At 39.9% G+C, this 21,335-nt stretch overlaps 1 protein-coding gene across 1 annotated transcript in view; it reads right to left on the bottom strand.

Annotated features, from left to right (window-relative positions):
- The window catches only part of LOC140236631 (MAM and LDL-receptor class A domain-containing protein 1-like), a 51,607-nt gene extending 35,748 nt beyond the window's left edge, over positions 1-15,859 (bottom strand). Inside the window, exons 1-3 of the mRNA XM_072316551.1 lie at positions 15,733-15,859; positions 3,395-3,526; positions 763-1,061 (exon numbers count right to left, since the gene is read on the bottom strand). Of these exons, the coding sequence (XP_072172652.1) occupies positions 763-1,061; positions 3,395-3,526; positions 15,733-15,859 (558 nt within the window). The remainder of the gene's footprint in view (positions 1-762; positions 1,062-3,394; positions 3,527-15,732) is intronic.
- Between the last annotated feature and the right edge of the window lie 5,476 nt (positions 15,860-21,335).

The following is a 21,335-nucleotide window of genomic DNA, read 5'->3' as shown; positions in this document are numbered from 1 at the left end:
TTGCACAGTCAAACCTGTCTATTGCGGCCACCTGCCGTGTACGGCCCCTAAAAACAATTCCCTCCGAGAGAAAAAGCATGTTCAAGAACCTGTCTACTGCCACCTGTCTATACCGGGTGTCCAAAAAAAAAAGAAAAATGCGGAACGGTGGATTTTTAGTACCTTGCGTTCTAAAAGTGATATATTTTTTGACTTCATTAGAAAGATCATCTTCCGCAGAAGACAATGATACCAAAACCATAAAATTTGGTTCAGTACTTTATTATTCTACAGCAATTTCTGTAAATGCAGTAATTTTCAAATTTCGCCGGATTTTTGCGACTTATTGGATAATAATTTGAGCGCGACACGCGACCCATACGGTGAATATTGTGTAAGCTCGGTGATCCATGTCAACAATAGATACAGCTTTCAAATTGGGCGCGGGCCAGGAAAAAACAGTGTGTGTGTGTGTGTGTGTGTGTGTGTGTGTGTGTGTGTGTGTATGGGTGTGTGTGTGTATGTGTGTGTGTGTGTGTATGCGTGTGTGTGTGTATCATTATCTTCTGCGGAAGATGCTCTTTCTAACGATGTCAAAAAATATATCACTTCTAGAACACAAGGTACAGAAAATCCACCGTTCCGCTTTTTGGGGGACACCCGGTATAACGAGCCACTTCTCCCTTGAGTGGCCGCTACAGACAGGTCCGGGAGACAGGCTTGATTGTATAATTATACATGTATTAGATATTACTGGCGAAATCCAACAAGACAAACACTCACGTGGAAATTCCGCGTAGAGTTCACGTAGGCTTGCTTCCGAACCCATCGGTTTCCTTGGATACCATTGATGACTAGTACTTGTTGCAGCTGCTCAGGATTTGCCTGCGAGACGTCTTTCTTCAGCAGCCTTAGGGTGCCCATTTCCTCGCCATTCATGTATACCCAGAACGTCACCCTGGCAGAGACGACCTCTTCGTCTTCGCCATCGACATCGGTGGCGTTGAAGACGGGCGAAGTAAGTCGAGCTTTTTCACCAAACTCGGCGTCGCTGGCCTCCATGTACATATAGTGACCGCTACCTGTTCGAAAGCATGAAAATAAACCCTCAGTCAGAAAGGAAGTTCATTGTGATACATAAGCTTCAAGGATGTCATAACGACGTATTCAATTCACCTGTCACGCTGAATGAATTTCGAGAAGCGTCTTTGAATGTTTCTCAAATAAATGGTCCTGTATAAATGCTGTTCCATCATCATTTTCGTCATCAATTCCAATACCAGCTCGTACCACTAGTTGTCGCTAATCTGCGCAATGACACAGTTATACTTCTGGTTGTTGTGATTGACCTATCGTACAAAGGTATGCATACCGTGTCGATATGCTCGGGGTTAGCAGAACATTCAATAACGGAGTTAAGTATTGTCGCACGAATCTATTCACATAGCACCAGCATTATATTAGGCCCTTCCTTTCAGCGGCTTGTCGGATTTCGCTGAAAATTTCCATGGCTCTGTTGTTTTGCTTTCATATTCTCAACATAAGGGTTTCCTGGGTTTCATAAAGCTGTTCGTAAAGTTACGCACGACTTTACGAACGACTTAGATATGGCAAGCTCAGTGGGTTTCCTAATCGGTGTTAATTTCAATAGCTTGAGTTGAAATTTGCAGTTGATAATATTTATTCTCCCATGTTAACACACGTTTTTATTTGTAAGTATATTTTTGCCCAATGTAGACGAAATATTGACCTACAGTCATACTTTGTTAAAACATAAGGAAAAAATGGGCACTTAATATTGGTACTTCATTATTGCAGTCGTTCGTAAAGTCATGCGTAACTTTACGAACAGCTTTATGAAAGAGGGCCTAGGCCCCGTTTTATCAAAAGATATAATTGATTATGAATTTCCTTACCACACAGGCTGCCATAGACTTACAGTTGAAATCAACTATATAATCAATTTTAACTCTTCATAAAACAGGGCCCAGATCTCAATTAGAAAGTGATGTGCATATTCATGGTTTGTTTGTTTGTTTGTTTGTTTGTTCATTTTTTCCATCTGAGAAGATGGCTGGATTGCCCATATTCAGCTACGTTAAGCTGGTCTTCCATGGGGTCCAGTTGGATGTGAGGTGGGACCACTTCACCGGGTTAACACCCTGCTCTTTGCGATGAATGAATGAAGCAGGATCTTTTACGCGCATGAGTTGTTTCTCTCTCATACACGGGACCTCCATTTTATGTCCTATCCGAGGGACAGAGTGTTTTGCCTCTTGCTAGAGGGGACGGTATGATTACACACAACATTGCTCAGTCAAGACTCGGGTTCGAACCCGGGCCGCGTGATCGTGAGGCAGACGCGCTACCGACTGAGCCAACTCACCGCCACTTTGGCGGAGCTCCTCCGGGTTCGGTGCACGTACGTCTCATTTTATCAAAAGATACTACAAAAAATCAGGGGAAATTCACTGCAACAAGTTAAGGAATGGAAAATAATACGGATTAGTCCGCTGTGGCTAGTACGGGTGAATTCCTCTGCAAAAACCCACCTCATTTTGAGGTTAGACATCCATTGGACATACACATTATGCGTGGCTTCATGAAAAACGTGCTGTATTTGAATAATGGCCAAAGACAAAGTGAAATACAGTGCAATATGGTTCTCTGAAGAAACTGGCACACCATTATTACCAGGAGGTGAGCCTGAATAGCCAGTGAGTCTTTCAGGTTTATTTCAACGAGTTTAACACGCATCTCCATGACGGATTTGTCGCAGGTGTTAGACTTCTAGTTTCCGTCTCCATCTCGAACTAAGGTTACAACAAACAGCAATCCATAGGTTTCCAGTACTCTGGGAAAACCTCTCTTCAGACGAAAGAATTGATAATATTGTATTTGGGATATTTCACATGGCTAGTACCTGATCAGTGGGGATCAGTGGGAATGCTAGGGGATGATTGTTCCAATCCTTGTGGGATTCATTTAAGAGTACATTATATATCTATTGTTGTGTGAAAGTTATTAATTGCTTCAGAATGGTCTCATATTCAAATAATGTGCAGTTTAATGTTTCCAGGTTAGCATGCCTGTACAGTGACGGGGCGATCGTAAACGGGCTGTTATTGATGCACTGTGGTCTATCACTTGACCTAGGTCAAATGATAGACCACAGTGCAACGCACTTTTATTTCGCGCGTACTCAAAATTGTAAGTTATATCATGCGTTAGGACTGTGTGGACTAAGGGATCAGCGAAACAAAATGACTATCATCGTAGAGTGTAACGAACTTTTCTTCTCAGGTGATGTGATTGGCAAAACAACGCTTTATCACGTGATCAGCTCTTGACCAATCCTATAGCAAGATTCTTAGTATGTGGAATATAAATAATAATAATACTAGGGTAAACTCACCGGAGGTGTGGTCACTCGACGGTCCTGTCCCTGTCGTGGGGGTGGAGCCGCTGTGACGCACGAAGTTCAAATCGTCCGTCGTGTCTTGAGTAAAGCCGCATGTGCCGGAATCGAAGTCGCACTCGAACACGGCTTCGACAGCAAGATGAGAAAGAGAAAAAAAAATACTGTCAGTTTATACGTGCTTTAGAGCAGATCGCACCGCACGGCAAATAAGTGGGACAAGACTGATCGGACAACATTCACGACAGACATGAAACTAAACTGCAGTCTGTTTGCTTGTTTGTTTGTTTGTTTGTTTGTTTGTTTGTTTGTTTGTTTGTTTGTTTTGGGGGGTTTTTTCACGTGAAATAGGACTATACTGTATATGGACTGTAATCACGCTGCCAATTGGCTACTTGCCTTTTGAAGTGGAATAGGCCCTCCTAGCCATTTGCAATGTGCAGGACGCATTGCCTATAGACCTGAGAGACATAATAATCAATGAATTTAATGGTGCTCTCTCAATTTTGTTCTTTTTGTTTGTTTGTATTCTTATTGTTCACATTGAACTTCATTAATTCAAGTAATCTTGTTTAATAATACAATGAAGATAAAAACAAATATTTCAAATTTTCAAATTGCAGTTTAAAAACAGAGTGTTTTTACATGTGCGATGAAATAATGAACGGGAATACTTGATGAAAGCTGCGCTGGTATTGTCCTGGTTGTGTGTATGTGTGTGAGTGTGTGTGTGTGTGTGTGTGTGTGTTTCATCTTCTTTTTTTTTTCTCATGGTCAAACGTGACAATTCATTACGACTTGATAGGTGCAATAATGCTTGCCACATTGCTGGAGAAATGTGGCATAACACAATAGTGTAAGAAACATAAAATAATGTGTTCGACCTAACGGCTAAATGCGAATTCAATACAGAAAAAAAAAATTATATGTTATATATTATATATAATATATATATATATATATATATATATATATATATATATATATATATTATAAATATACTAGCAACGATCAAATCAGGAATGGATCGGTACCTTTGACAAAAGTACAACACATACGATTGCTTTGATTCACAGCAGCCAACAAAAACTACATGCAGCCCCTCTGCTTTCAATCTGAACTTTGCCCCGCCCTTTCCACCGTGACACATGGTGGCCACTTTGGAATGACGGGTCGCTTTGGAATAACGGAGCACTTTGATAAAAAAAAAAAAAAATCATGATGTAATCATGGAGCTTCTAGCTCTACGATAGAAAGCAATTTGTTAACATTAACGGCTATGATTCGCAGTTAAAACTTATTTCATGCGGAGTCCCACAGGGCTCCCTCTTGGGCCCACTTTTATTTATCTTATACATAAACGACCTTCAAAAATCATCGCCAATTTTATCATTTATTTGTTCTGCTGATGACACAAGTTTGTTTTGTTCTCATCGAGACCCTAATACATTAATTGATATGATGAATACTGAGCTTAGGTCTGTGCAATCCTGGATTTATGCAAACAAATTATCCCTGAATATAGAAAAAAAAAAACTTATTATATGGTATTCAGTAATTCTTTGAATGTTGTTTCACATGAGATCAAAATAAATGATATATGTTTAACGCAGGTCAATAACGCAAAGTTTTTAGGGCTTTGGATTGACCGAGAATTATCCTGGAAAACTCATATTAATTTTGTAAGTAAAATTTTGTCCAGAAATATTGGAATTTTAAATAAGCTTAAACATTTGTTCCCTGTTTATATTTTGCAGAGTATATATTCTTCTTTAATATCTCCACACTTTAATTATGGAATTTTGGCGTGGGGAAATGCAATTAATTTACTATTAGATTCCCTTCTTCGTATTCAAAGGCGTGCAATAAGAATTATAAACCACGCCGGATATGTTGCTCATACCAACTGTTTTTTTCATCAAAACAGAATTCTGAAAATTCCAGACCTATTTTATCATAATCTTGGAATTTTCATGTATAAACTAACAACTAATGAATTACCATCTGTTTTTATCCACATGTTCAAAAGAAATCGCTCTATTCATTGCTACCCCACTCGTCAGAGTGACGCTTATCACCTTCCCCGTACTCACACTATTTTTGCAAAGAAAACAATTATGTTTACTAGACCCAGATACTGGAATGACCTCCCTCAAGATATTACTTCTTCCTTACCTTTATTCACCTTCAAACGCAAACTAAAACGGCTATTACTTAGTGGATACACACTACCCGGCTCTTAGCAACATTTTTTTTTTAAATACCCCCAGTCTTTTGTCTTTGTCCGCAGTTCCAAGTTATTTAACGATACCGTTATAGCACTTTTTTTTTTTTGTAAACGCGGCGAAATATGTACAGTCTCGTTTAAGCGATACTAAAGTATTCATGTGGTTCGATAGTTCGTTCTTGATACTGATTTTGCACTGGTACAATTTAAGTTGGTCGAGATAAACATGTCCGTTCTCCGTATAATTTCACGCCTATAAATTCGGGAACCTACAGTTTTTACAAGCATCATTGCTTTTATGTAGGCCCCATCATATTTCTGACATTGATTTGTGATAATACCTCAGATGATAATGACCATTTATATTTGTGTGTAATGTTTGTTTGTGTTTTTTTTTTTTCAAACATAAGATATGGTTGTATATATTTTGTACTTTTGTTTTATTGTCGATCATTTTGTAATCCCATCACTGAGAAAGTGGAAATATGAAATAAACTTGAAACTTGAAACTTAATGTAACGTGTGTAATGATGCCCATCTACTACAGCATGAAAGAATTTCACAAATAGAAATTGGGCCACTCCCCCTCTCATTTGAATGGGACCATGGCATATGCCCAGATGCAGAACGTACAACAGTCAGGGGCGATATGCAACAAAATAGAACTTTGATGTCATATCAACCTGGAACGAGTCTGTTACAAGCAAGGGAATGTCAAGTCACGACTTTCATAACGTCGCTGCAGTGCACATCGTGACTCTGGTCTGGTCATTGTAGCCAAAATGGCCCGAATTCACGAAGGTGGTACAAATGAAACCATGGACAAAAACCGTGGAGCGCCAAGTGTCGCATGGAATATTTCGTCACGAAATCAGTCATTTCGTCGATGAAATGATCATTTTGTAACGAAATGACAACGTTTTGTAAGTAAATGAACATTTCGTCCACGAAATGATAATTTTGTTAACGAACGGTCATTTTGTCGTCTGTTACAAGCAAGCGAATGTCAAGTCACGACTTTCATAACGTCGCCGCAGAGCACATCGTGACTCTGGTCTGGTCATTGGTATAGCCAATTTATGTCTCACCCTGAACAATTTTACGAATCTCAAAAGAAATTGGGATACGGACACTCTACTTTGTAATGACATTTTTCATACATTTTGTGCAGTAATAATAACTTTTAGATATCGCAAACTCCAACTGAAATGGACAAATAGACGTCCTGCAGCTAAAACTGGTATTTACAGTACACATTAATGACCACAACATTCAACAGTGCAGACACTTTAATTTGGTATCGAACCACAAACCATAACCACAGAGAAAGGGGGCGTTACCACTACTTCTCGGTATTTAACCCCTGTATGAGTTCTGTGCTGGCTATAGTTCCGGGTTGACAAGCATGACTGCGTGACGCAGCAGCCCTAACTGTAACAGTTCACGTCCAGTTTCTTCGTGAACGTGCACAGTGATCTTCACGGCGTCTTTTTCGTTCTGACATCCCTGCAGGAGGTAGTTGCCCCTCTATTCCACCAATGAAATGGACATAAACATGACGATTGGTTGAGCGTCCGTTGATTTGGCACATCAAAGCCTACAGGGAGTATCTTTATGAAAGAAATATGTAGTTATCATCTCGCTCAGGCATCGGGACACGCCTCCCACTGGCAAAAACGACTATCACACTGTACCGCTGTGACCTCATTGTTGCTAGTTCAGCTGACAGTTCATCTTGTCACATGACCCCTGATGCCCCGCCCCTTTATGGGTGAGGGGTACTCGTTATGACTGACCTCTGATGTGATTAAAAGCTGTTTCTCGGACGGTCAGGTCACTATTATAATTCAGTGGGCGTGCAAGAGGCACTCTCGTCGGAAATAGCGCATTTTTGCCAAGATGTGTCCGACTTCTCTGCCTTGTATGAATGTCATAATTGTTATAAAAATTAAAATACAACTTTCAGTGTTCACCCATTACATGTCGAACCACCAATAATATTTCCGTTGAGCATGAATCATCGGTTTGTCATCCTGTATTCCTGTGTGTGCCAATTCACTCTCTTTTTTACTCTTCATCCTTCTCTCATTCGTACATGATGATTCAAAATACAAGAAGTCGGATATTCAATCCGACTATACTAATCGTCACATTCAACTCCTCTCACAAACTTAAAGGGGATGGCTGGTAACTGATCAGTGGGAATCAGTGGGAATGCTGGGGGTGATTGTTCCAATCCTTGTGGGATTCATTTAAGAGTACATTATTTATCTATTGTTGTGTGAAAATTATTTGTTTCAGAATGGTCTCATATTCAAGTAATGTGCAGTTAAATGTTTCCAGGTTACTGGTTAGCATGCCCGTACAGTGACGGGGCGATCGTTAACGGGCTTTTCACGCAACAATAGATATATAATGTACTCTGAAATGAATCCCACAAGGATTGGAACAATCATCCCCCAGCACTCCCACTGATTCCCACTGATCAGTTACTACCCATCCCCTTTAAGCCCATTGGTATCACAACTTTCATCATCTGTTTTTGAAGTTTTACTCATAGCCTTCCTCTGAAGGCTGTATTGTCAAGGCTCTAAAATGGATTGGTGACTAAAAACTATCCCTACAAAATAAAAGAATGTTTGTTTCAACGAAACAATGTACTTGCTAACACTATACTATTTCTCCGTCGTTCATCATCGATACAACTTGCAAAAGTTTAGAGACGAAAAAACACAGTTTTTCATTGAAGCCGACCGAGAGGTCTCCAAGAAAACACCGAGCACTTCGTACACATGGAATAAAATGTGAATCAGTATTCTAAACGTTCGCCATGCGGTCTGCATGTAAAGACATACTGTCCTTCCCCTGATGTAGCCATCACGTAAAAGAAATCCCACTTCCAAATCAGGTATCTCTCTCCCACTCTGCAACGTGTTTGGCCTGGAGAAGAGTTCATTCATACCATCGACTACAGCTCGGTGAAAATTAGGTGCCAAGTAAAAATGTCAGAGCCAAAATGTCAGAGGTAAAAAGTCAGAGGTAAAAATGTCAGAGGTAGAAACGTCACAGAGGTTGAAATGTCAGAGGTAAATGTCAGAGGTAAAAATGTCAGGGGTAACAATGTCAGAGGTAAAATGTCACAAGTAAAAAAAAAAAATGTCAGAGGTGAACTTCCCTAGTACAGCTGTATCCAGTCCTTGGCTATACCTGGGGGTGTTTCACAAAGAATTTAAGTCGATCTTAAATTCTAAGATCAACTTCAAATTATGGTAAGCTGTGTGTGTCTAGAATGATATACTAACTTCCAATCAGAATGAAAGTTTGGGAGACTTTTTCATGCATGCATGAGGGTCAATCCATGTCAAATCATCCAGTGCTTGTCACCCGACCCCCTCCGATTTTCTTAAAAATCGCACCAAATGTTCCCCAAAGTGTCTGACGGAAAATCCCAAAATATTTTGCCCCAAGGTCAATTGGTTGCTAAGATACAGCCTCACATAGCAACCGGTGCGCATTCCAAAAAATTAGTTAAAAGAAAATTAGGCATTTTTGATTGACTGTTTTAGCTTGGATATTTATGCAAAAGTGTTCATTATCTGGAAATTGAGAGAACTTTATAGTCTTTGCAAGAAAAACTGACTGTGACGCGAAATTGACTTTTCGTTAACGTGCACGAGGTCACCGAAAATGGTGTTAAATGTTAATTTTGAAAATTTTAATGCATATTTAGAAGCTAATATCTTCCACATTTCATCACCTTAGGTTCTAAAATATTATGCTGTTGAAGGCTTTGACTTGCTCAGTAATTTTGAAAAAAAAAAATCGGCGCATTCATGATCACCGTTTTTACGGAGAGCGCCCTCAAAGTTGACAAAAATGAAAAATGTGCCAAATTCAAGGTCACGGATCACCCTTCGTCCCACCTAGGAATAGCATCAATTTTTGTATATTGATAGACATTTACCTATATTATCTTGGGTTACCAAAGAAATTTTGCTCCCGAAATGTTCAATGGCAAATTTACCCCACCGAAAATGGTCGTAAACGGCCAAATTCCCACGTAATATCACATATTGGGTTTAGAGGACATTTCAAATGTCCACGCTTTCAAAATGAAAAGCACTAGCCCTGTGATATTTGCAGTAGGGATAGTCTGTTATACATATTTTAGTAATATATACCACAAAACACTTTTAATACATAATAATGACCTTGAAATTTAATCCAAAATTTGATAAAAAACAATAAATCGCTCCATTTTCCTCATTGCACTGCATGTAAACGTGTTTTGAAAGACTTTTCACAGAGCAATATTTCATGAATTATGAAAGCTGACATTCTACCATAATAGGGTGCTAAACTATTTCTGCTCATCTTCCAGATTTAGTGTCAATTTGATCATGAATGTTATATCTTTGACCTTGAAGTGCTTCTAAAAATAGCTGTAAATTTGTTAACTACAAATTACACACAACAGGTGTTTTATGGCATGATATACTTGTTATTCTTCCACAAACACAGAAGCTTTTTATGATGTAAATGTTATATACTGGAATTAATCTATACGTGTTTGCGAGATATGTTACAATTAATTACTCTGTTCTGACAATGACCCTCAATTTCAATCAAAAGTGGGGATGGTAATATTTTGTGATTTTGTGTGCATTTCCTATGGAAAACAGTGCTTTTTGTGGTGAAACTCATAAAAACTTGACCATTTTTACTATCTATCACTTTGATTGGTATTCTATTCTAGTTATGGTAGAAAAGTGGGCTGTGACAATTTCCAATTAAAAAAAAAAAACATGGTTATGCTGCAGAAAATAAAAACAAAGAAATACATAAGAAATTCCAAAAACAAGAAAATACATAAGAATTGAAATGATTTTGAAAGTTTTCATTAGGTACAGAACAAATTCCCCGAAAAAGAAGACTCTCAGTCCTTTTAATGTGCGTTTCACAGGCTAGAATACGAATTTTTTAATGTCCATAATTATCACGATAAATATTACGTACTTTAATACAGGTCTTTATGGAGAGGAATAGGCATTTCTCATGATTTTGAAGGTCATAAATTGAGGGTCATTGCGCTTATGGTTTTAGCGTGTGCGCTTGGAGGGTTAAGTGTGTACGCGCAGGCGTCCCAAAGGCACGGTGTTGCTTGACTTTTCTTTCTCTTGCCCAGAGAGGGAGAGAAAGAGAGAGAGAGAGAGAGAGAGAGAGAGGGGGGGGGGGGGGAGAAAGGGGGTAGGTTGAGGGAGGGACATGCTTTCATTCCATCCATGTTGAACAAAGCCAACAATCAATCATTTTTACACATTCAAATAGACACAAGCACACAGGTATACCGTATAAATAATAGGGAAGCTGTCTAAAGGACATAATTCCTGAATATAAAAAATGATGAATTATTGCTGTGAAAATAAAAGAAGAATTCACAGTAAGTCGTATCGCAAACTTTCACTAGACTGTATGCTATGTATATTGTATTTAGCAAGTTGTCCAGGGAACAAGAATATTGCATAACAACATGATGTATTATAATATAAATTTACAATTCTAGCTGTGCAGAGGATAGACGAATTCCACAGTTATTACTGTTTCACGTAAATACATTGTAGTCATCAATTACCATAGTCCCATATATGTATGAAACTGACATGAAGGCCGATTAGTATGTAATTCAAAAGGAATACATGTACAATGTACAACATGAAAAAGTGATGTCACCGATATTAAGGTATATGTAAAATGATCTAAAATTGTTTAAAAATAATATCTAAAAAAGACATGTTGAACGAAAGCACAAGTACTTTACCTGGATAACATAATATGAGGGATATCCTCAGTGACATCTGTACCAAATAATAATAAAAAAAAAACACACAAATAAAGATGTCCTAATGGCGATCGGCATTCCTCCGCCATATTACATTGTTCTCTTAGCAGGTGTAGAGTACGTCTTGACAATGTTACACGACAGTTTCACATAATTGGCAGAAAAAATGGCAAATTTGTCACAAAATTTAATGCGTCGAATGTTTACTTTCCTTGAACTAGGTATGAATGGATGTCTTTTATTGTTTAAGAGAGCAAGTATTAAGGAATTTGAGCATTTTTACTTTTGCTTACTTCTTCTCACTACTTTTTACTTACTACTATTTTCATGGCAATACTTTCAACGGTTATTTTAAAAGTATATAGAAAATTCTGTCATTTTAGTATTTTCACCTACCTTTGACCATCATGGCCAAAATCTTTCCCTATCACGCGTCATTGTGTAGTAATAATGGCATGCAATATAATAATATGTGTACCATATTTGGTTTTAAGTTTGTGAATTGGGTAATTTCCAAGGTATTTAGGAACTGCATGGGTAATAGTATTTCAACAATAGAGAGTAGAATTTTAATATTACATTTTACCTGACATTGATCCTTGACCCTTACCCCCCTCCCATACCCCCCCCCCAAAAAAAAAAAACAACAACAACAACAAATAAATAAAATAAAATCACGAGAAAATCACGGTCCTATAAGCCCTATGAGCTAAAAACAAAACTTTGTCCACTCACACAAGCATACATGTCAAGTTTCATTACCTCAAACGGTGTCCACAATATTGATTGCGATATGAAGGACAGACGGAAGGACGGACGGACGACCAAAACAAATGCCTCAGGCGACACTTTCGTATGTTATGGCGGAGACATACAAATGTGAATCAAAACTTGGATAGTCTGAAAGACACCGCGAGGAATCCAAAGAAAACAAAGCCGTCGCACTCTGATTTCCCGCTTTTTCCTTTGTTTTGGATCTGTCGGAAAGCGGTGCATCATTACACTAAGAGCCAGGTCGGTTCGCGCAACGCCATGCTGCGCAGGAAGGCATGACTAATCGTCAGTTTATGGCAATAAGATATCAAAATATCTTTCGTGTTGTACCTTCTATACTTAAATAAAGATGACAACCTTACGGCAATGACATATCCCCACTGCACCATGACTGATATTCAGGGGAAGTCCCCAAGCCAAGCAATATTAGCGCGTAGCTGCGCGTAATGAACAATGGGCACTGCGTATGAGCTCTGCTCGCGCCCGCGTGATTGACTTTGGTAACGACATGGCGCCTGTAGGTCACGGGACCAGCTTTTGACCAATCACAGGCTTCAAAACACCTAAGCCGAAAACCGAGTTGGCCAGACTCTCTTGATATACGGCACTGGTATTGATAATGTCCTCGGCATACATAGTTGTACATGTAGCTGCATCAGACCATGGAGTTACTAACAGAGAGTAGCTCCATGATCAGACCAGGGAGGTGGAATCTTCCACCTCCCTGATCAGACCATGGAGCAAACTGCTCCATGATCAGGCGATGTGACTCAACCACTCATTTTGAGAGAAAATTTTTGATTTATTTAATAAGAACATCCGACGAAATTGAAAAAGATCTTGCAAGAGTGGAAGATCTGCAAATCATGACCTCCCGTTCAGAATGTTTACCTTCAGTTCACGTTGAGTTCGATAAATGTGTGTTTTTTGTTGTTGTTGTTTTTTTTTTTTGTTACGAATAAAAGCGATGAGTAAGACACAACAGACCTAGAATACAGTGAAAATCGGACAAAATGAGCATCAGGATGCTACTTCAATTATGTAATGCCTGTCTTTGCAATCTAATTTCGAATTTACATCCGGGAGCAGACGTAACCACAACGCGAAGAAAAAAATGGAAGAATAAAAATGTCAGCTTTTGAGGAGGTATACGAAATACACAAACTGGAGCTTTTATTGAAAGCCAATTAGGGTAGACTTGTCGGGCAGAGACGTTGCTAAGTCATCTGATTTGCATCTGTCCACTTGATTATAACTACTAGTATAAATTTTTCCTGTACACCAATAAAGCTTTGCATTCCTGGACTTTTTTCAGATAGTTATACCGGGTTCTCATGAAACTATTGCAGTTTTTCTAATATTTTATGACTTTACTCTCAAGTCTACGGGGACATCTACATGGTGCTAAACTTTCGCTTTCATTTCACGCGAGTAACAGTGCATTATCTTGGTCAATACTATAGGCCTACATGAAAGAAGGTAGGATGGAATAAGCCCCAATACTACGGTGGAAAAGGAAAAATGAGAAAAGAAACGCATGTGAATACCGGGAAGGAGAGAGACGTGTTTACGAACAGGAACATACAGGAATAAGTGACAGTACAGGTGGTCGCCATGGGGGTGGATCCAGAAATCTGCTATTGGGAAGGTATAAGCATCTACATCTAGCCTTGAACCACGGCACCATAATTATGACTACAACGAGTGCGCTTCATGTTATGAGTACATACTGTACATTTTTCCTCGTCTCTTATCATCGTTATCTAGTCTCAGTCACCAAACTCGAGATTTTTTATTTTCTCGAGTATCGAGCAACCAGCCAAAGTTGATGCAATGGTAGCTCTTTGGTTGACGTACAGATAGTGATTACGATCGCCGAGCAAAGATCGCTTAGTCTGCATGTTTTCGACCATAGGGCTCCTGGACAGTTTTCTCCCCAGAGACAGACAGGTTGGAGATTTCACTGTTCTGACGGATTAGTCTGATAATGGAGCTAGCTAGCCCCATGGTCTCATACCAAGCCAAGGAGTGCCTGATATTATACTCCCTGGTCATACTAATCCACTTCCTGGACTGTATTCGTAGCATCATCTCCCTGCACTGACATGCAGTGACGTACTGACGTACGTTGATGGTGTCTGTATGTACACTGTATTACACAAGATCACCCCTCCTGAATACACGATTTTTTTTTCGGGAGTACCAATTGGTGGAGTGTCGCAATCAGCGGTTGGGCGCATTGTGTGGGTGCATGCATGATTGTGTATGCGTGTGTTAGTGTGGGGAGTCCAGTATCTGGACTACGGTCATACCAGAGAGGTGGAAGAGAGAACTTCCACCTCCCTGGTCTTCCCACCTCCCTGGTCTTCCCACCTCCCTGGTCATACTGAATATATACCGATACCGCAGGGTACAGTGTATCCTTACGAGCAAATTATGGTAGATCGGTCTGTGTCTGGTCGTCGGGGATTATGTTCCGCGGAGACTGCATCTGTCATCACGGAACCCCTCCTCGCAGAGCCGATAAAGAAAAACATAATTAAAAAGATTCCTCCGGACAGACTAATTTTTCTGTCTAAACTACACACGTCCCTGTTGCTGTAGACAGAAGTCTGGTAGGGCTAGAGCTAATACTGCCGTATGCATTAAAACATTATGTACTACACTGCAACATGGACAAATTTCTTTGACACACGAGTTCAACAATCACCACCGACCACGGCTATAAACTGCACAGATATTACGCCCAATGGAAGAGGGTAAGAAAGGAGGTCTAAAATGGAGCAATCGGATCTTGACAAATGTCTTCCAGGTCGTCAAGTATGTCGAAAATCTATCGTTGAAGCCTCTTTAATTCGAACAATTTTCATTATTTTGCTTCACCTGCTCATGGATCATATAAAAAAGAATACAACAAACATAGCAATAGTGTTTCAATTGTTTTATATTATAATACAATGTTTACATCATGCACCATAATGCTGGTATGATAGTCACGTACATGCGTGGACTTGATCAATCGGAAGTCCATGCTAATTGATGTGAATATTTATAATGAATATAAAATTTATCTTGAATTCAGATTCATCTCTTTCACGATCACCCTGCCCTGATGCGACATCATTTTCAGATGAGAGATCCGCAGTCCAATACTTAGGGAAATAGGAAAATTCATTGTTTGATATAGAAACCAATGCTCATCTATAGTGAATTGTAAGCCAACGACAACAATAACAACAAGAACGACAACAGCAAGAAGAATCTTGACCTCAACGTCGTAAGATTCATCGACGTGCTTACGGAACCTTTTTGACTGACGAGAAAGAGTGAGAGCCTTGCATAAAATTACTTTGAGTTTGATGGAAATGGGGGCAGAAACGGGTGCTACTACCCAAGTAGGAGTTAGGCGCTGCGCCGGAGTTGTACTTCCTACGCAGCTATACTTCTCTCCAAGCTCCATGACATTCTAACAAGAGCAGGATGAATATCACGGGCAGTTTCTGTAGCACGTTAGCTGGATCTGGATGAGGTCTTCATCTAGAGCATTGTAGAGGGCTGGAGCTGAATGACTGGAGGACGAGTGGCGAGAGGGGCTGAGGGGAGGGATCTGCAGATGCTGCATGGTGGCAGGGAGGTGGAAGAAAGAAAGAAAGAAAGAAGCAAACAATACTTGACAACTTACCTATTGCTGTTGTAAGGAAGTTAAACGCGATCAGCGTTAAACAAGTAAAACTTTTCGACTTCAAAGACGGAAAGAGCTCCATTGTTGTTTCGGCATCAGTATTTTCTACCGCTATACAAGCTGAACATGCAGACTTGAAATACCACGAGTGGGTTTATAATCCTTCAGGTTAGTACCCTTCGGTTTTCGTCGCCAGTTTCCGTATGGGATCGGTTTGACAGGCGGCCAAGCTTTATTTACGTTGGCTTTGATAGTCTAACGTGCGTTTGATAGTCTACTGCGTAGACCAATGTTTCTTAAAGTTTTTATTTGATGGCTTTGAACAAATTCACTATAGTGACAAAAAAAATGTTAAGAAGTCAGCAGATAAACTATGTCAGTTTCTTCGTTTGGGGGATTAATCTGTCTCCATGACTACGGGAGTACGTATTCTCTTCCAACTCCTTGCAAGAACGCGAACGATGGGAAATCGTATCGATCAAAGTCTACGATTTGGGTCTGGATGAGACAGTTACAGTACCCTCCCCTACTGCCCCTCCCCTCGCTCGATTCGCCAAAAAACGGAATCGTCACGTTTGGGGTCCTGGTGCAAGGAAGTACGAAAGTGGTTGTGTACGCCCAGTTCCGGGAAAATCTGGATGGTTGTAAACGGATCAAATCGTATCAAAATTACTGCTGCCACTACAATCAAGTTTTCAACTCCTTTTCCATTCCCCTATCAATCTAGATATCGAGATATGATGACATTAGAATGTACATATTCGTTTCTAAGCTTGTCCGTTACTTAATTTTTATGACAAGCATTGCACATTGTATTGAAAAGAATGATATTATCAATTTTCAACTTCAATGTATTGTCATTTCATTTGCATAACTTGTCAATTCGTGTTCTATTGAAAAAAAAAATGAAAGAGAATTTTAATTGAATTGAACTGAAATGAATATGGGTTGCGACAAAATGTGTGTGCTGGAACAGATACAAATTGACGGACCAACATCAATGAAGGAAAAATATAGGCGTAGATTTAAAAAAATAAAATGAATATATATATATATATATATATATATATATATCAAGCCCAGAAATTATTTCTGTTCGGGAATATGCTTTTCTCAACATTTACTAATCAATTCGACCCCCATCCCCCTTCGCAGTTGGTTCATTTGGAATTCCCATTGGTTGTTCAATCAGAAATTTGCTCTCTCTGTCGAATGAGTTGTACAAGGCGGCTACACAATATATGTACACGTTTCATGATGCTACATCATGGCGATATGAGGGAGGTAGAAGAGAGAAACTTCCACCTCAATCGTGATTCCTGGTGAAACCATGGAGATAAAAAGCTCCATGGTTTTAGCAGGGTAGCAAGTCTTGTTGCAGAGACTGCCTCAGTACCGGGAGGGGATATTTCGTACAACAGACAGTGGCGAGGTCATAATTTCACCCTGGTACTAGGCCTCTGTGCAGTTTTTTTTTTTTTTTCCTCTATTAGCCCTCTGTCAAGGAAAGAATAGTTGAAGCAGTACTAATTTGGTACAGTTGAAACAGCTGGAGAAATCGAGCAGGGTCTAGAAATCCACTCCAAAAGTTTATCAGTTTCATGAGAAAGAGAAAAGATTCCCTGCGGAACAGTGCACGATCAAAATGCTATAGGAAATAAGATAGTTATAACATTCTGACATTTCAAAATTTTTCGGAAAATAGTTCTTGATATTCAGATCAGCAAGTTGATAATGTCCGGTATATGCTTTCACAATTTCTTATTCATTATTTTCAAATACAGAATGACAAAAAATCTCATATTTCAGCTGTATAAATTCAAAATATAATTGACCATTTACAGCTGAAACAAAAATCCAGCATTAGTGCTTCAAAATAGTTCTGAAATGTGAGTTTGGGATAGAAACAACCAATGTGAACATTTGAACCAGTATAATCGATGTTAAGTATTGTTAAATACACAAAATGTGAACAATAACGTTAGTTATAATAAAAATGTTTCCAGACTCAACCGTCTGCAGTTATGGTTTATTGAGGAAAATAGTGGTATCTCCTTATATTTTAGGCTTCATTGCGAAAATTTTATATGGTAGGATGTTTTGTGATACAATGTTCTGACCTACACATATGCATTAAATGTGATACATTTAACATTTTTTAAATCACTGCTCCCAAAGGTAAATAGGACCTTTAAAATCACCGATAATAAAAAAAGAACAAATCCTAACTGTGATATAGTTTGTTATGGGAAAATGCTCCTACCTATATTATCTAAAAATAACAATTTTGCCGAATTTCATATAGAGTGTATAACGTACATGAAAAATTGTGAGGGCATGACATCATCAACTCACTTATTTGAATAGTCGATCATGAGGACTGGTCAAGAAATGTTTTCTGAAGAAATGTGAAATTTCAAAATGTCATATCTTCCTAATTTCTTATCCGATTTTTGTCATTTTTTCTCTTTATTTTTGGAGTTTAGATGGGAAGGATTTCCTCTTTAAACAAAAGTATAGAAACTGTTCACTCTTGAACGAAATACTGTAAATATTATTTTCTTAACAGATTTGAGGTGAATTCACGTTTTGTTTGTTTTTTCGTTTGTTTGTTTGTTTGTTTGTTTGTTTGTTTGTTTTTGTGTTTGGGGGGATCTGCCTCTAAACCATGGTCCAGGCTGGTGGATTCTTGTTGTTCACAGTGTATGATGTATCATCGAATTTCTCGATTCTGGAGTGCAGACGCGTCATAACATAATAAAAATTATGTGGCTGTCAGGTATGGTATACATTTTTCTCATTTCTGACGATCTTTTTTTTTTATTAGTTATGTACTTACAAACAGTTACATTTTTCATTAAGTTCGACATCTTATTAGTTATTTATGCTACACATTGCACAGTCATTTCAGCTCCAATGGCAAACACGAGTCATCTGGAGCTGTTCTAGAAAAAAAAAAAAAAAAAACAGGGAGGCGAGACACAAATACTTGTCTTGTAAGGAAAGTGCCCAACACATTCGCGCTTCTCGTCGACGCACTGCACACCGCGATGCGATGGTGCGATTGGGATTATCTGTTGTCCATAATAATGTGAAGAATAAAAACAGATTATTGGAATCGCGCCATGGTTGTGTGTGGCGCTTTGTTGAGACGGAAATGTACGGGTCTAGGGCAATTGCAATTACCCCGGACCCTTCCCCGAGCCCTAATCCTAATCCTGAACCTAATCCTAACCCTAACCCAAACTCCTAACCCTAAACCTAACCCTAATCTTTACTCTAACCTCACCACTAACCAGTATTTAGCCGAGGGGGTAATTGCCCTTGGGGGGTAATTGCCCTGATACGGAACTGTACTACTACATTTTACTACTGTATTGCTACTTTAGCTCCATGGTAATAATAGTCCACAATTTAGACTACCATACGCAGGAGCATGAGATATTCCCACCTGCCAGGCAATGTTTCGAGGGCGTTTGGGTGTAGGAACTTGCACCACAATTTCGTGATTTTTTCTAAGCAAGTGTAAATCCCCCTACTGTGTCTATGAAAATCGTGCACATATACTACACAAGCATCATCCGTACACACATCATTCGTTTAAAGGGACTGTACAGTACTGGTTGAGGTAGGGATTCATGTTTTGAACATTCCTAAGTGAGATAATGAAAAGCCTCTTATGAAATATGAAAGAGCATGTAATTTTAAGAAGGATTCAACGTTTATTTGATGAAAATTGGTTTTCAAATGGCTGAGATATCCAAAAAAGTGCTAATAATAAAAGGCGACATGCCCCAACTTTATTAGCATCTCTTTGTTTCACCTTGTTTTTGGATATCTCAGCCATTTCAAAACCGATTTTCATCGAATAAACTTTTGATACCCCTTAGAACTGCATGCTCTTTGACATCTCATAGAGTGGTTTCTGAATACCTCACAAAACGTTAAAAGCTAAATCTTCACCTCGACCAGAACTGTACACACCCTTTAATAGTCTGGTTTCCAGACCCTTTGCCAACTGAACTCCGCGGCGACGAAGTCGCCGCCTTTGCCTTTGGCAAAGGCGAAATCCACCTAAACCTACTCCAATTTTCGACGCTGAGGGCGTCAATATCCCGTACAGCAAAACAATACAAGCAGAAGGTCTGGAAGCCAGATTAATCATTCGCATATCCACACCATCCACACACATGAGCACAAGTACGTAAATCGGGGTGGGAGAGTCTCCCCTCCTCAATGTGACACGCCCCTGATCAAGCACCCAGACGCCAACACACACACACACACACACACACCCTGTTGACCTGAAAACTACTTTTCTCCCTCTCTCTCACCCTCTCTTCCTCCCTGCGACTCCTCCCCCTCCTTCTCCAATCCCCCCCCCCCCCCATCTCTCTGCTTTTCCATCCCTTTCGTTCCTCTCCATCTTTTGTTTTGGACCCAGAGCGCTTGATATGACCCCAAGCTCAAGGCCATGAACAATCAGGCGGACCAGAGGAGTATGTTCGAGTCGATACGTCACACTCTGATCAGGTCGCGATCAGGTCTGATCGGAGACTGGCGCCCTCCTGCTGAGAGAATCTGTAACCGGAGAGCAAAATAATTCTCAGTCCGTGGGGCTCTATCGGAACTAATCCGTTTGGCCCAGAGGTGGATGCGAAATGTTGCTGTTTTCCACGAATGCAGGCAGTATGGCCACCGTTATCTTCCCGGGAGGCAGTTCAAACAGTCTGGGTACTTCCTTGCATCCTACCTGACGGCATAACCAGTAGTGACCTTGTAGGTTGCTCATCGACTGTTACGGCAGGGACACGGAGAGTGGTATTTCTCCCATCCTCCTGGTAGCAAGTACAACCAAACCTGTCTATAGCGGCCACTTGCCGCATACCGCAACTTAACACAATTCCCTCTGAGAGGAAAAGCATGTTAAAGAACTTGTCTATGACAGCCATCTGTCTATAACGGCCATTTTTTTTTGTCTCCCTTGGGTGGCCGCTATAGACAGGTTTGACTGTAGTGTCTCTCTGTAGTCTGCGAGACACAGCCACTTGATGGAGCTTCTGCTTGCGCATGCGCTCTCGAGCCAAGGCGGTTTCGCCTTGGATCGGCACTCTTGTTCTGTGCAACTCACAGTTCGGAGGCACCGAAAATTTGCTCCGTGATGGAAGACCGCGTTTCACGAATATAGATTCGATGAATTATCTGCAAAGTTTGAGGAACTGCTTGTAAATGTACAGGCGATAGCCCAATCTCGCCCCCCCCCCCCCCCCCTCAGGAGGCTTCTGAGCCCATTCAGGCCCAAGAAAATGAACCAGTGCCAGACCAGGCCCCTGTGACTGTGGCGCCCCCCCCCCCCCCCCCCAAGTCTTGTTCTGTGCAAAAACTAACATCTGCCTGCAAGCTCACACCTGGTTTT

Source organism: Diadema setosum, chromosome 13 (genome assembly GCF_964275005.1).
Source record: "Diadema setosum chromosome 13, eeDiaSeto1, whole genome shotgun sequence".
Taxonomy (NCBI): domain Eukaryota; kingdom Metazoa; phylum Echinodermata; class Echinoidea; order Diadematoida; family Diadematidae; genus Diadema; species Diadema setosum.
The sequence above is the reverse complement of the archived record's forward strand: the minus strand, read 5'-3'. Positions and strand labels throughout refer to the sequence as shown.